The sequence below is a fragment of the Bubalus kerabau genome, chromosome 10 (assembly GCF_029407905.1).
Source record: "Bubalus kerabau isolate K-KA32 ecotype Philippines breed swamp buffalo chromosome 10, PCC_UOA_SB_1v2, whole genome shotgun sequence".
In the NCBI taxonomy this organism is placed as follows: domain Eukaryota; kingdom Metazoa; phylum Chordata; class Mammalia; order Artiodactyla; family Bovidae; genus Bubalus; species Bubalus kerabau.
In genome coordinates, this window is record NC_073633.1 from 6843689 (window position 1) to 6859910 (window position 16222).

At 37.7% G+C, this 16222-nt stretch overlaps 1 protein-coding gene across 5 annotated transcripts in view; it reads left to right on the forward strand.

The window, feature by feature from the left end:
- Positions 1–16222, forward strand: part of YTHDC2 (YTH N6-methyladenosine RNA binding protein C2) — a 119761-nt gene that overhangs the window by 48604 nt on the left and 54935 nt on the right. The window contains exons 1-6 of one of the 5 annotated variants that reach the window (XM_055536512.1): positions 212–632; positions 2599–2689; positions 8843–9039; positions 10372–10571; positions 12047–12213; positions 16002–16104. In XM_055536512.1, coding sequence (XP_055392487.1) covers positions 449–632; positions 2599–2689; positions 8843–9039; positions 10372–10571; positions 12047–12213; positions 16002–16104 — 942 coding nt within the window. In that variant the 5' untranslated portion in view covers positions 212–448. Of the gene's footprint in view, positions 1–211; positions 633–710; positions 967–2598; positions 2690–8842; positions 9040–10371; positions 10572–12046; positions 12214–16001; positions 16105–16222 lie in introns of those variants that run through there. The other 4 variants (XM_055536513.1, XM_055536515.1, XM_055536516.1 and 1 more) reach the window with 4 other exon arrangements.

The window sequence follows — 16222 nt, forward strand, 5'->3', positions numbered from 1 at the left end:
TCCCAATGTATATCTAGGACACAGAGTAGGAGCCCACACATGCTTATTGAATGAATTAACAAAGGATTTAACCACATAGCGATCGAATAGGAGCCCCTCGGTGAGGGTGCAGCTGAAGACCGGAGACAACGGGGAGAAACACAGCTGTGGAGCTGGAGACTGGGGTGCAGCGCCCCCAGGCCTGGGCGGCCTGCGCGCTGAGGTCACGGGCGCCGGCTCCGGTGACGTCATCACGGCCGCGCTGTCCGCCGGGCTGGAGCTTCACTGGCGCCGGCACTTCGCCGGCTGTTGTGGAGACCGAGGGCTTTCTGGTGCTCCCTGCGCAGTGCAGGCCGCCTGTGAGGCCGTCCGGCCCCAGGCAGCGCTCGAGAGGCCCAGTCTTGCGATCGTTGGCTGTCAGCCTGCAGGCCTGGCCACTCTATCGCGGGGAGAACGTCTCCTCAGGGCCATGTCTAGGCCGAGCAGCGTCTCCCCGCGGCCCCCGGCTCCCGGTGGGGGCGGAGGCGGCCCCGCGCCCTGTTGCCCTGGGGGCGGCGGCCGTGCCAAGGGGCTGAAGGACATTCGTATAGACGAGGAGGTGAAGATCGCAGTCAATATCGCTCTGGAGCGCTTCCGCTATGGGGACCAGAGAGGTGAGGTTCCTGACAGGGACCCCGCCGGCTGCCCCACCTCCCGGAAGCCCGGCCCCTCGGTGGGCAGGGGCTGCCTCACGCGTGGGAGGGAAGACGGCCCGGCCCGGGCGGGGGGCGGAGGCCGGCGTGGTCGCCCTCTCCTGGGATGCGAGGAGCCGCAGAGTCCTGCGGGTCAGCCAAGTTTCAGGACCCTTCGTGGGGTCCGAAAGCGAAAAAATCAGGTTGCTGCGTAGCAGGAGGCATTTCTTTCCCTAGGGAGAGGCCTTCCGGTAGCTTTGCCACAACTTTTAGGTGTTGTTTAGCCCCTGCTTTTTTTTTCTTTTTCTGAATCGAGGTAGGTTTGGCATCCCACTCCAGTACTCTTGCCTGGAAAATCCCATTGACGGAGGAGCCCGGTAGGCTGCAGTCCATGGGGGTCGCAAAGAGTCGGACAGGACTGCGCAACTTCACTTTCACTTTCACTTTTCAGTTTCATGCGTTGAAGAAGGAAATGGAAACCCACTCCAATGTTCTTGCCTGAAGAATCCCAGGGACGGGGGAGCCTGGTGGGCTGCCGTCTATGGGGTCGCACAGAGTCGGACACGACTGAAGCGACTTAGCAGCAGCAGCAGCAGGTTTAGTTTGAGTTAAGGAGTGGAAGGAAACCGTTCAGAGGAATGAAGTGGCAACATGTAGTCCTTTGCTTAAATCCTGGAAGCATCACTCTATTAAATAGTTTAAAAAAAAGGAGTTAAACTCCTGGTAGACAAAGCATCTTCCACACCTCTTAAGGTTAGAAAGCGACTTGAGTCACAGCGCAGAATCAGCAGTCGCCCTGTAATCAGTACAGCATATATTAAGTGCTCATTCTGATTTGCTGGTCTAAATACAAGACCCCCTTACTCTGGAAGCTTAATTAAAAGCGTCTTAAAAAAAAAAAAAAAGAAAACAGATATGAAGCCCCAGAAATATGCAACATATCCAGTCTGAGATAGAAAAATATGAATTCTGTGCAGTTTTGAAGGCAAAGGCAATGGAATCCGACGCTGAGCGTTCAAAATTCTTGAGCATACCTCATCATTGAAGGAAATAAGCATTTTGTTAATTAAACAAGAAGTAAGTTAAGATAGTAAACTTCGTCAGTTTTTATAGGAGCTCAAGATTTCAGCACAAGTAAGAGTAGTAATCTTTGGCGAACATCAGAGTCGTTTATCATATTTAGGTTTAAGTGTTACTGATACCAGAATTCTGGTAGACATTAAGTGGTTAATTAGTACACGTATATCTGATTATTACACTTTATTGTACTTTGCAGATTTTTTAAATAGTTTTTTCTTTTTTAAACAGTTGAAGGTTTGTGACAATTCTCTGTTGTCGAATGATGGTTAGCATATTTTATCAATAAAGTATTTTTAAATTACTGTGTATACATTGTTTTTTAATACATAATGCTATTGCACATTTAATAGACTATAGTGTTCAGTTCAGTTCAGTTCAGTCGCTCAGTCGTGTCCGACTCGTTGCGACCCCATGAATAGCAGCACGCCAGGCCTCCCTGTCTATCACCAACTCCCGGAGTTCACTCAAACTCATGTCCGTCCATCGAGTCAGTGATGCCATCCAGCCATCTCCTCCTCTGTCGTCCCCTTCTCCTCCTGCCCCCAATCCCTCTCAGCATCAGAGTCTTTTAGTGTAACCATAAATAGGGCCAGGAACAAACCAGCATAGGCCCTGGAAACCGAAAAAATTTGTATGACTTGCTTTATTATTTTTTATTATATTTGTTTTATTGCAAGAGTCTGGAACCAAACCCACAATCTCACTGAGGTATACCTGTATCTACTTTTCACATAAAATATGGTAAATGTGATTATATGCTTATATGATTTTTTTCAAATTTTATAAATATATGTGTACTGAAATACCTTTAAAGAAATTTGCCTATCAAGTAAATGATGCTTTGTGGTTTTGTTTTTTTTCCCTATAGAAATGGAATTTCCTTCTTCTTTGACCAGTACAGAAAGAGCCTTTATTCATCGATTGAGTCAGTCTCTTGGTTTGGTTTCTAAAAGTAAAGGGTAAGCTGATAACTTTTCTTAATTAAAAAAACTTTACTGAAAAAGAGAAATGTTTTTGACTAAATAGTTAAACCATTTTAGATTCACATCCTAAATTATATTGTATATAGAAGATCTGATTTATGTTTGTACCAAACTCAGCTCTTTGCTTTTCTTCCTATCCCCCTTTTTTTTGTTTTCCCTGGTTGGAGAAAGTGGGGGAAGAAGGTAAATTTTAAGATGTTAGTAAAATGGTTTAAAAGTTGAAGTTGATTGCATTCAGAAAGATATTTTTTTTTATAGAAACCAAAACTCTTTTTTTTCCCTTGAAGAATGGATAACCTTAAAATAATAAATACAATTATTAACAGAGCCTGTCTCTTTCAAAGCTACTGTACTATAATGGTATGCTTTAGAACACATGCTTGTTGTTTTCTTTCATACCAAGTCACAAAGCTGATGATTAGAAATGATTAAATAAAATGGAACTTATGTTCACTCCTGAGTAAAGATCTCTTATTTTTAATCTCCTAGAATTAACTTTGTTAATTTAGCAAATTAGTCTTTCTCTCTCTTTTTCTTTTGTGTCTGGTATTATGCATTATACCTATTTGAGAGGTATGGAGAAAAGGGCAAGAAACCTAGATTCTACTCCCAGTCTCTCAGTGCTTCATTCTTTAGTTTGATCATGTCCCTTGACTTTAAATGCCAGTTTTTTTTTTTTTTTAATGTAAAAAAATGAAAGAGTTAATCTCTTTGTGCTAGTTGAGATGCTGTGATCCTGCAGTTTATTTTGAGCTTCTTACTTGAGTTTTAAAAACAGATTGCAGAATTACTGTGTGATAATTTACAGTTGTTTTTCTGATCACTTTTTTTTTTTAATATCCTTTCTTTTGAAATGAAGCTATGTGTGTTGGATTTTGTTTTTCATCTCCTTTTAGAGAGTTGAATTTACTTTGAATTGTTTTTTTTTTTTTTTTAATAACTGTTCACCTTTTGGTAAAAATACTCGTGTTAGAATAGCACTTGTTTTGTGTTCTTTACTATATCCTTATGTTTTCTTAGAAATTCCCAGTCAAATATTCCCATACCCCAGATTTTACCTCCTTATAATTTGTTTGATTTTTCCTCAACTGGTATCACTATGTTTTGGTTCTAAGAGCATACTTTTCTGAGTCTTTAATTTGTTCATGAATAAAACAAAATTGTTTCCTATTCCTCTTAGTCCAAGTTAGACAAAATGAAACTTACAAAGTAAATTTGTTAAAACCTTGTAGAGAGAATAGATATAAAGTATATGAAAGCAGGTTTTCCAAGTACAGGTTTTTAATCTTGTCATTGCTGAAGGTGCTGCTTAATAGGTATCCAAGTATTTCACTTAGGCTTCCCAGATGGCTCGTGGTAAAGAATCTGCCTGCCAATGCAGGATATACAGGAGACGCTGTTTCGATCCCTGGCTTGGGAAGATCCCCTGGAGGAGGAAATGACAACCCACTCCAGTATTCTTGCCTGAGAAATCCTCTAGACAGTGGAGCCTGGTGGGACATGGAGTCACAATAGTCCAACATAATTTAACGACTGAGCACACACACATGCAGGCACGCATGCAAGTATTTTTCTCACCCTACAACAAGACCTCCCTTTCAGATTTTAGTTATTGCCTCCCTTACCTTCTGCCCTAGAAGATTGAATGCTGCACTCCCCCTCTCTTCCCCTAGCTAAAATAAGAAAATTGGGTTAAAAGTGAGGAAGCCTGTTAGTGAAGTTTTGGAAATCCATTAAAACCCTGTGATGTACAGAAATAATAGTAACAGTAGCTAACATTTATTAAGTGCTCTTGTGTGACAGGCATTGTGCTAGGTGCTTTATGTAAATTATAATTTGATCCTCAACATTCTTATATGGTAGGTTCTACTTTTTTAATACCTGGTTCCTATATAACAGATGAGGCAAGTCAAGCTTGGAGATACTAGTTTTCCCAAGTTCACACAGCTAGCAAGTGGCAGAGCCAACAATCAAACATAGTTAGTGTTTAGCTAATTAATTTTTGTTGTTTGTAGTGAATTCATAGCAGTGTTTTAGGAACTCTGAGTAGTTAAGAGAGAAATATTAGATAATGCTCATTTCTAAGTTGTTTATAGTCCATTAAGTCACAAAAAGAAAAAAAAATTGTCACAAACATAGTGAGCATGACATGGAAATAATTGTGTTTAGTGACAAAATTAACTTGGTTTATTATTTCTGAGCTAATCATAAAAAGCACAGATTTGTGTGGTATAAATTTCAATAAATTCATATATTTGTATTACAGTATTGAAGATAAAATGGTTTGGAGTTAGGTCTTTGCATCTGTCTGCCTGTGCTTAGTCGCTCAGTGGTGTCTGACTCTTTGCCACCCGTTGGACTGTAGCCCACCAGGCTCCTCTGTCCATGGGATTTTCCAGGCAAGAATACTGGAGTGGGTTGCCATTTCCCACTCCAGGGGATCTTCCTGACGTAGGGATTGAAGTGGCGTCTCCTGTGTCTCCTGCACTGCAGGTGGATTCTTTACCTGCTGAGCCATTGGGGAAGCCCCTCTATCTGCCTAGTGGAAGTACAGATTAAAGGGATATGAAATTAAGTATTTGCTAGACATTAAACAAATGTGTATTATCTTTGTGAAGTGAAGTGAAAATCGCTCAGTTGTGCTTGACTCTTTGCGACCCCATGGACTATACAGTCCATGAAATTCTCCAGGCCAGAATACTGGAGTGGGTAGCCTATCCCTTCTCCAGGGGATCATCCCAACCCGGGAATCGAACAAAGGTCTCCTGCATTGCAGGAGTTACCAACTGAGCTGTGAGGGAAGACTTTGAATCTTTGTATAGAGACATTAATTCCTTGGTGGCTGAGAACTTTTAAGAGAGAACTACTTAAGAGAGAACTTTTAAGCAGTGATTACAGATTTTGGCTCTTCAGCAGATTTTTAAACTGTTCTCAGGTTTGTAAAGTGGGGAATAGCTGTATGGTTGTATTTGAGGTAAATTATTCAGTAACATTCTACGTAAATGCAACATTTATGTCATGGCCCATGTGCGTGTTGGAAAAGAATTTCCAGACATGAGATAGAATGAGAGGGAAATAAAGTTTATTAGAGTGGAGGATGCTGTTAGAACAGTGGGCTGGCCCAAAGGAGAATGGACATTGAACAGGTCCTTAGTCTATTTTTATAGCCAGGGCACAAGGAACAGAATAGGGGTCTTGCAGGGAGAAGGGGAGACAGGTTATACTGCTCAGGAGGACCCGAAATTCGTTAATAGTTACAACATGGGTGTGGGAGGGAAAGACAATAAGGGTCTGGTTTTTCTGTTCCTACATTCCAAGGCCCTCCTTGGTTTTATCTGCTCTTTCATCCTTGGGTCACCACAATGTATTAATATTAAAATTGTATCAAATTTGATTAGTTATATCATCATTTCTTTAAAAGGAAGAAGCTATTGAAATATCAGAACTTCATTATAACGTATGATTACTTTTCCCTTTGAAAAGTTAGAAGTTACAATGTTCTTACCTGTACTTTCAGTCCATTTATACTTAAATATGACATATGTGGCTTGCATGTTACTACATTTTTAAAGCTTCTTGTGAACTTCACTTATCTAGCATCTTTTCCACATTTTGCAGGTAGTTTCTAGTTAATTTTGCTTTGTAAAGGGACTACTAGATTTTCATGGTAGTGTGTTATGTTGGAATGAAATCATGGTGAAATTTTATTGTATTAATTTACCTAGGACAACTGCTGTATAGAATGTTTTCATCTGCACAATAACAAGTGAATATTTTGCCAAAATTTCACTAATTTTTGAATTATATATCAGTGCCACTGTGGTGTTGAATGGTATAGGAAAAGCCCTAATATTGACAAGTAGAATTTTTTACTAAAACAAAAGTTAGCAAGTTGGTATTATCTTTCTGTCCACCATCTGTGTTCAAACCAAATTTAGTAAATTTTAAATGGTAGTGGCTAAGTATTCCCACTGCTTAATATGAGTTATTTTTGTACATTGTTTTGTTGTCTTTTGCAACCCCGTGGACTGTAGCCCACCAGGCTCCTCTGTCCATGGAATTTTCAAGGCAAGAATGCTAGAGTAGGTTGCCATTTTCTTCTCCAGGGGATCTTTCTGACCCAGGGATCAGAGTGGCATCTCCTGCATCTCCTCTTTATCACTGAGCCACCAGGGAAGCTCATTCTTATACATTAATTCTGTATGATTATTAGGCAATCTGTGTTGGGAAAGTTTCAACCTAACCTGTTAATTTAGTTGTGAGCTTACAGAGGAAAAAGTGTATTTTCCTCAACTTTGTAATCCTGGCCTCTAGCATAGTCCGTGGCATACAGTTGGTATTCAGTATATGATGAATGATTGAATAAAAGAGAATTAAAAGTAAAATCTAGAAAACTTTGCTGAGATGATTTTTGAGAAAATTAAAACATCTTGGAACTGATAGACATATTCGAGATTTTAAAATTAATGGTTCTGCTGTGTCAGAGAAGTAAATTAATTTATTTTTGATCACATCGTTACTTGAAAGTGAACACAGGCCTCTTGTGTTCTAGTGACTCTTGCTCTAGTGCTCATTTAAGCACACTTCTGGCCTTCTGTAGTTAAAATTTTATGAAGTAAATGGGAGAGAAGGGGAATGAGTGACTGATGGGAAAAGAACCTACTACGGAGAACATCTCTAGAATCCAGTAATTCTGATTTACCCATGGAATTGACTAAAATTTATAGATAAGATTAAATTTTAATAAGTTCATCTTTATGTCATCATTGAAGCATCACTAAGTACTTGTTCAGGAGTAGATGAGGGCATAGAAAGGTTATAATTCATTGAGGAATTTTCAGAAATTAAAAATCTTGGTAAATTGAAGACCAAGACTTAGAAGACTTAGATAGCTAAAACTGTATAGGTTAATCTTCAGTTTCATGTCATTCTATAGTGAAGGTATTGTTGAAAAAATTTTAAATCTAATGAGAATTAGAAAAATTATACATGTCCTTTTCATTGTGTTTGTGGCTTTGTTGCTCATTTTTGTAAGGTGATAGTGGCATTAACAAATTGTAAAAATGTTCTTATAAAGTTTTGGTTAACTTTTTTGGTATAAGAAATGATATTTTTTCCTGGCTATAATATTGCTTTCATTTATTATATTTAGTATGTACACAGTAACAGATACTGCCCTTTATGCATTATCTTATTTAATCATGTTAATAGTTCTTTGAGGCAGGTATCATCATCATCATCATCTTAGGCTCAGAGCTATTACATAATTTGCTTGTGGTTGCACAGCTAGTAAGTGGTAGAGGTAGGATTCAAATCCAAGTCCATGTGCTTTCAGAGCCTGAGCTCTTTACCAGTACTACCTTGTACTAGATTATAGACATGTATTATTAAATCCTTCAAGATACATCTGAGGACTTCCTTTGTGTGTGACATTGCACTTAGTACTCTTAAAGCTACAGAAGTCATCAAAATATAATTAGGACTCATTGAAGAATCTAATAACTTGAGAATAGTTATAAATCATCATTACCTTATAATCAAAAGCTGGAGTCGTAAACTTTGAAAGATTTCTTTTTATTTTTTTTTTTCCAGTATACATCTGAAAATGCTTATCAATAATGCTGATTTTTTTTGTTCACCCACTAAACTTGGCTTTCTTAACAGGTTTTTCATGGGAGTGTGACATTACCAGCATACTGGGAAAACACTCAGTGGGATATATTAATCTGGATCACTGTCATAACTGGACCACTGTGGCATTTTCATTATCATTTTTAGATTCTGTTGTTCAAATTGATTTTCTCCCTCTGTATATTTCCCAGCATGTATTAGTTGGTGATGTTTCATCCACCATGAAGCCTGCTAAGATAAACTTTAAGGGTAAGTAAGCCTTTTTTGGTGATTAAAATTGGATTTGCAGCATTTTGAAATTTTAATTGAAAATGGTCTTGTGGCCTCTTTAGCACTCAATTCCTCTTTACTGAATTTTTTGGAGATTTTCAGCATTTTATCTCAAAGCATTTTTATCTTTTTCAGTGTTTTGCTTGAGACATGTTTTCTAAGTAGCCATACATCATATGTGAACAAATTGACTTATATAGTAAATAAATGATTTTTATTAATATTCAGAAAGGGAGCAAATAGATACCTAACTGTGAAGAAGAAAGATGGATCAGAAACAGCTCATGCAATGATGACCTGTAATTTGACTCATAATACAAAACATGCTGTTAGGAGCCTAATTCAGAGATTTCCTGTCACCAATAAAGAGCGTACTGAACTTCTGCCTAAAACAGAAAGAGGAAATGTGTTTGCTGTTGAAGCTGGTATGTATTTTCTGGGGAGATTCCTTGTTTATCCTTTTATTGAATGACTATTCTTTTTCCACTTAACATTAAAGCATTTTTAACATTTTAAAACAACATTAAGTAAGATTTCTCATTGTGAATAAGTTTGTTTGAAATGATTAGAATTTGTAAAAATTTTGTAATGAAATGCAGTGTTAAGGCATGTCATTAAGTTAGACAGGGTTTTTGTTTTTGTTTCTTTTTTTGCATGTTACAGTAATAGCTAACCATTTATTGAGCACTTATTGTGTGCTGGACAGCATAGTAAACTGGATTATAGAGCCTCATGGCAACCCTTCCAAGGTAAGAATTTCCCCTATTTCACACGTGAAGAAACTGGGCTCAGAGATGTTTAATAATTTGTTCAAGGCCACTCAATCAGCTAGTAAACTGCAGAAATGAGGTTTGACTCCACAGTCTGCACTTTACTATTATATATTATGCTGCCATGATCCACTATGAATGGAATTTTGAATTAGGGCTTCAGCTTCTGGGAAGAGATAGGACAGAATCTTCAGTATATTAACTTGCTCAGAGATAGATAAATATATATATTTAGGTTGTAAAGTGAAGTTGTAATTTTACTGTTTGGAAAAATAATTTTCCTAATGAGAAGTTTATTTCTTTTATTATCTCCAGTGACAGAGTTTCTATTTGTGAAGTAGGTTTGCAGAATGTAGAAAATGCATGGTCCTAGCTATCAAGGAGTTTTATTAATAAAAATACATTCACACAGAAATATTTTGTCATGTGAAGAATATAAAACACATCATGCCTTTTTTGTTCCTATCTGCTTAAATATAGATGTTGGCTAAAATGCACAATTAGGAGATTTGTTAAGCATTAAGGCCTTAAATTTACACATGTTATTCTGTTTGATCACATAATCTTACATGCTGACTTCAAGAGGGGTTTTTTCTTTTTCATACGTGTTTTCATACTGCATATAATAGACTTTACAAGTATAATGTATATTGTTTCCTACTCTAAAATTTTGTTCTAATCGATAGAAACAAGTTTGAGAATCATTTTAGGATATCAAAATTGGATTTTATTTTTAATGATTTTTGTTCATTTTAAAACATTATACACTAGGAATACTTCTGAGAAATTTGCCTTCTAATTGATATCAAAATGTGTAAAATGTTCTCGAAGAATATTGTGTAGGAGTAAAGCAGCTGAGGCATTGCTTGCTAATTTTATGTTGACTGAGTAGAGAAGAAACACTTAGAAGGTATTAATTACTTACTTATGTTTTTAACTGTATTGTTGATATACATTTTTTTTTCGTTCTCTTATTCATTTTCAAAGAAAATCGGGAAATGAGCAAGACAAGTGGGCGACTCAACAATGGCATACCTCAGATTCCAGTAAAAAGAGGAGAATCTGAATTTGATTCTTTCAGACAATCTCTGCCAGTGTTTGAAAAACAAGAGGAAATTGTTAAAATAATTAAGGAAAATAAAGTAGTTTTGATTGTAGGAGAAACTGGATCTGGAAAGACTACACAGGTTTGTTTCTACTTTGTTGTTTATAGAAGAAAAAATATTTTACTTGATGTGATAGTTTTGCATCAAATTTATACTACATATACAAAGTAAACATAATTATAGTTTTTAAACTACTAGTTTGGCTGCAATTTAAAAATTCATGAAATCCAGCATTTGCATAGGTAATGAGAAAACAGCATCTTCTGCTCTTTTGATAAAAGTATAAATTGTTTTGAAGGGCTGATTGATCATTTTTATGAAAATTAAATTTATATACTCTTTGACTCAGCATATTTTTGTCTTTGCAAAAGTATTTGAGGATAGATGCTCGCTACAGTGTTCTTTATAGCAAGCAACAACATCAATAATAACAAACCTAAAAAAGCTGGACGTTACTTTATATGTAGTCATATTTATTAAATTATAGCACATCCATTAGATGGCATGTGCAGCTGTTAAAATAGATTAGGCGTGCAGCTGTTAAAATAGATTAGGTAGATCTGATATGTTGTTAAGTGACATCAACAGATTACAAACATTAAATAATCACTTTGTGAGAATAAAAACCTGTTTATATACACAAATATTTTAAGTTGTATAAGCATATTTTTCCCCCAAAACAGTTTATGAGAAACTTAACAGTAGTTACTTTTGTGAAGAGGACTGTTGGTAATGGTAGGGGTTGGCAAGACTTTTGCCTTATTTTTTAAATCTTTTTGACCTGTTTGAATTTAATTATAGAAGAGTGTTTGCAGTCCTAGTATTAGGCTATTTCTGATTTCTTTATAATTTTCACTATTTAAAAGATTCCAACAGAATTTTATTTCATTGACTTTATAGGATATTTTGGAGAGAATTGACATTTTTGCAATATTGATTATTCCTGCCCAGGAATATGTCATATTTTTTTAGAATATTCCCATCTTTTATGTTTTTCAGCAGTGTTTTATAATCTTTTTCATGTAAACCTTAACTGTTTCTTTATACTTTTGTTTTTGTGTTTTAGTTTCTATTGTGAACAAAATCTTTCTAAATTACACTTTTTACATTGGAGAAGGCAATGGCACCCTGCTCCAGTACTCTTGCCTGGAAAATCCCATGGACGGAGGAGCCTGGTAGGCTGCAGTCCATGGGGTCGCTAAGAGTCGGACCTGACTGAGCGACTTCACTTTCACTTTTCACTTTCATGTATTCGAGAAGGAAATGGCAACCCACTCCAGTGTTCTTGCCTGGAGAATCCCAGGGATGGTGGAGCCTGGTGGGCTGCTGTCTATGGGGTCGCACAGAGTCAGACACGACTGAAGCGACTTAGCAGTAGCAGCAGCAGCAACTGATTATTAGCAGTTAACATGAAAAGTGTGTGTGTGTGTGTTTTGTTTTTTTTTTAATGTTTGGACCTGTTACATAACTTTTTTAGTTCTAATGATTTTTCAGTTGACATGGATTTTCTGGATATACAGTTATGTCATCTTATAGTACTTTAAAATTTCTTTCAGATTCCTCAGTTCCTTTTAGATGATTGCTTTAAAAATGGTATTCCCTGCCGTATATTTTGTACTCAACCAAGACGCTTAGCAGCTATTGCTGTGGCTGAAAGAGTTGCTGCAGAGAGGAGAGAAAGGATTGGTCAAACAATTGGATATCAGATCCGTTTAGAAAGCAGGTAAAGACAATTCACCTGTAACCTTTTATCATTCTTAGAAAAGACTAAATATTTGTATTTCACTAAACATAGAGAATATGTTTGGAGAAGGCACTGGTGACCCCTCCAGTACTCTTGCCTGGAAACTTCCATGGATGGAGGAGCCTGGTAGGCTGCAGTCCATGGGGTTGCTGAGTTGAACACTACTGAGCGACTTCACTTTCACTTTTCACTTTCATGCATTGGAGAAGGAAATGGCAACCCACTCCAGTATTCTTGCCTGGAGAATCCCAGGGACAGGAAAGCCTGGTGGGCTGCTGTCTATGGGGTTGCACAGAGTCGGACATGACTAACGTGACTTAGCAGCAGCAGAGAATGTGTTAGTTGAAAAATAAGGTGGTCATTTTGCTTCAAGTAAGTTTGCGAACAGAACATTGAGGTCATGTCTAAACTTACTGAGGTTTTCAATAAATAAATAGTTTGAAAAGAAATCCTGTTTCATAGTTTCATGATAAAGTGCAAGTTGTACCATCTCTTTGAGCCTGAGCTTCCTCATCTGTAGTATGCAGTTATTGAAGCATCTAGAGCACAAGTTTGATGTGAAGTTTACAAAAGTACTCAATAAGTGCTAGTGACTGAATTGTTGTTATTGATATTAGTAGTACTTAGTAGTGCCTGCTTGACAAGTAGTATTGTTTCTTTGCTCATAATTATTTTGGTATAATGATTCAAAAAGCTGATCTCATATATGATATAATCTTATCCTCAAGTTAAAAATGTTTCAGATCTTAAAAACAATCTCTTTGGATTCTTTAACAAAATAATTAATAAAAGGCTGTTAGTAATAATTTGTGCTGTTATCAAACATAAAATATGTATTTCATATAATTTTGTTAACAAAGCATGTATACCAGTACACTAAATGTATATATGTACCAATACACTACATGTATACCAGCAAACTAAAATGGACTGGAATGGGTGAATTTAACTCAGATGACCATTATATCTACTACGGTGGGCAAGAATCCCTTAGAAGAAATGGAGTAGCCATCATAGTCAACAAAAGAGTCCAAAATGCAGTAATGGATGCAATCTCAAAAATGACAAAAAAAAATCTCTGTTCATTTCCAAGGCAAACCATTCAGTATCCCAGTAATCCAAGTCTATGACCCGACCAGTAATGCTGAAGAAACTGAAGTTGAATGGTTCTATGAAGACCTACAAGACCTTCTAGAACTAACACCCAAAAAAGATGTCATTTTCATTATAGGGGACTGGAATGCAAAAGTAGAAAGTCAAGAAACACCTGGAGTGACAGGCAAATTTGACCGGAGTATAGAATGAAGCAGAGCAAAGGCTAATAGAGTTTTGCCAAGAGAACGCACTGGTCATAGCAAACACCCTCTTCCAACAACACAAGAGAAGACTCTACACATGGGCATCACCAGATGGCCAACACTGAAATCAGATTGATTATATTCTTTGCAGCCAAAGATGGAGAAGTTCAATAGAGTCGGCAAAAACAAGACCGGGAGCGGACTGTGGCTCAGATCATGAACTCCTTATTGCCAAATTCAGACATAAATTGAAGAAAGTAGGGAAAACCCTAGACTATTCAGGTATGACCTAAATCAAATCCCTTACAATTATACAGTGGAAGTGATAAATAGATTTAAGGGACTTGATCTGATAGAGTGCCTGAAGAACTATGGACAGAGGTTTGTGACATTGTACAGGGGACAGGGATCAAGACCATCCCCAAGAAAAAGAAATGCAAAAAAGCAAAATGGCTGTCTGAGGAGGCCTTGCAAAGGCCTCTCTCTGTGAAAGGAAGAAAAGTGAAAGGAAAAGGAGAAAAGGAAAGATATACCCATTTGAATGCAGAGTTCCAAAGAATAGCAAGGAGAGATAAGAAAGCCTTCCTCAGTGATCAGTGCAAAGAATAGAGGAAAACAATAGAATGGGAAAGACTAGAGATCTCTTCAAGAAAATTAGAGATACCAATGGAACATTTCAGGCAAAAATGAGCTCAATAAAGGACAGAAATGGTATGGACCTAACAGAAGCAGAAGATAGTAAGAAGAGGTGCCAAGAATACACAGAACTGTACAGAAAAGATCTTCACGACCCAGATAATCGCGATGGTGTGATCACTCACGTAGAGCCAGACATCCTGGAATGTGAAGTCAAGTGGCCTTTAAGAAACATCCCTCTGAACAAAGCTAGTGGAGGTGATGGAATTCCAGTTGAGGTATTTCAAGTCCTAAAAGATGATGCTGTGAAAGTGCTGCATTCAATATGCCAGCAAATTTGAAAAACTCAGCAGTGGACACAGGACTGAAAAGGTCAGTTTTCATTTCAATGCCAAAGAAAGGCAATGCCAAAGAATGCTCAAGCTACCGCACAATTGCATTCATCTCACATGCTAGTAAAGTAATGCTCAAAATTCTCCAAGCCAGGCTTTAGCAATACGTGAACTGTGAACTTCCATATGTTCAAGCTGGATTTAGAAATGGCAGAGGAACCAGAGATCAAATTGCCAACATTTGCTGGATCATGGAAAAAGCAAGAGAGTTCCAGAACAACATCTATTTCTGCTTTATTGACTATGCCAAAGCCTTTGACTATGTGGATCACAATAATCTGTGGAAAATTCTGAAAGAGATGGGAATACCAGACCACCTGACCTGCCTCTTGAGAAATCTGTATATAGGTCAGGAAGCAACAGTTAGAACTGGACATGGAACAACAGACTGGTTTCAAATAGGAAAAGGAGTACGTCAAGGTTGTATATTGTCACCCTGCTTATTTAACTTCCATGCAGAGTACATCATGAGAAACGCTGGGCTGGAAGAAGCACAAGCTGGAATCAAGATGGCCAGGGGAAATATCAATAACGTCGGATATGCAGATGACACCACCCTTATGGCAGAAAGTGAAGAAGAACTAAAGAGCCTCTTGATGAAAGTAAAAGAGGAGAGTGAAAAAGTTGGCTTAAAGCTCAACATTCAGAGAACTAAGATCACCGCATCCTGTCCCATCTCTTGGCAAATAGATGGGGAAACAGTGGAAACAGTGGCTGACTTTATTTTTGGGGACTCCAAAATCACTGCAGATGGTGACTGCAGCCATGAAATTAAAAGATGCTTACTCCTTGGAAGGAAAGTTATTACCAACCTAGAGAACATGTTAAAAAGCAGAGACATTACTTTTCCAACAAAGGTCTATCTGATCAAGGCTTTGGTTTCTAGTAGTCATGTATGGATGTGAGAGTTGGACTATAAAGAAGGCTGAGTGCCAAAGAATTGATGCTTTTGAACTGTGGTGTTGGAGAAGACTCTTGAGAGTCCCTTGGACTGCAAGGAGATCCAACCAGTCCATCCTAAAGGAGATCAGCCCTGAGTGTTCATTGGAAGGACTGATGTTGAGGCTGAAACTCCAATACTTTGGCCATGTGATGTGAAGAGCTGAGTCATTTGAAAAGACACTGATGCTGGGAAAGATTGGGGGCCTGAGAAGAAGGGGACAACAAATGGTTAGATAGTTGGATGGCATCACCGACTCAGTGGAGATGAGTTTAAGTGAACTCTGGGAGTTGGTGATGGACAGGGAAGACTGGCATGCTGTGGTCCATGGGGTTGGGAAGAGTCAGACATGACTGAGCAACTGAACTGGACTGAACTGAACTGTACCAGGACACTGTTATGTTAGTAATACTTACTAAAATACTAAGGCTACTAGCATTTTAATAGGGCCATGTTTTAATTGTATAAAAGATTTGTAATTGTACATTTTTTTTTTTTAAGGGTTTCTCCAAAGACACTTCTGACATTTTGCACCAATGGGGTACTGCTTCGTACACTGATGGCAGGAGATAGTACATTGTCAACTGTGACACATGTTATTGTGGTAAGAGATTTAAATTTAAATAGCTAATTAAGATTTTAGAATAGGATATATATGAGAACCAATTTTTTTTTAAAACAGGCTGTTCTAATCAAGTTACTTTTTATTTTCCATAATTATT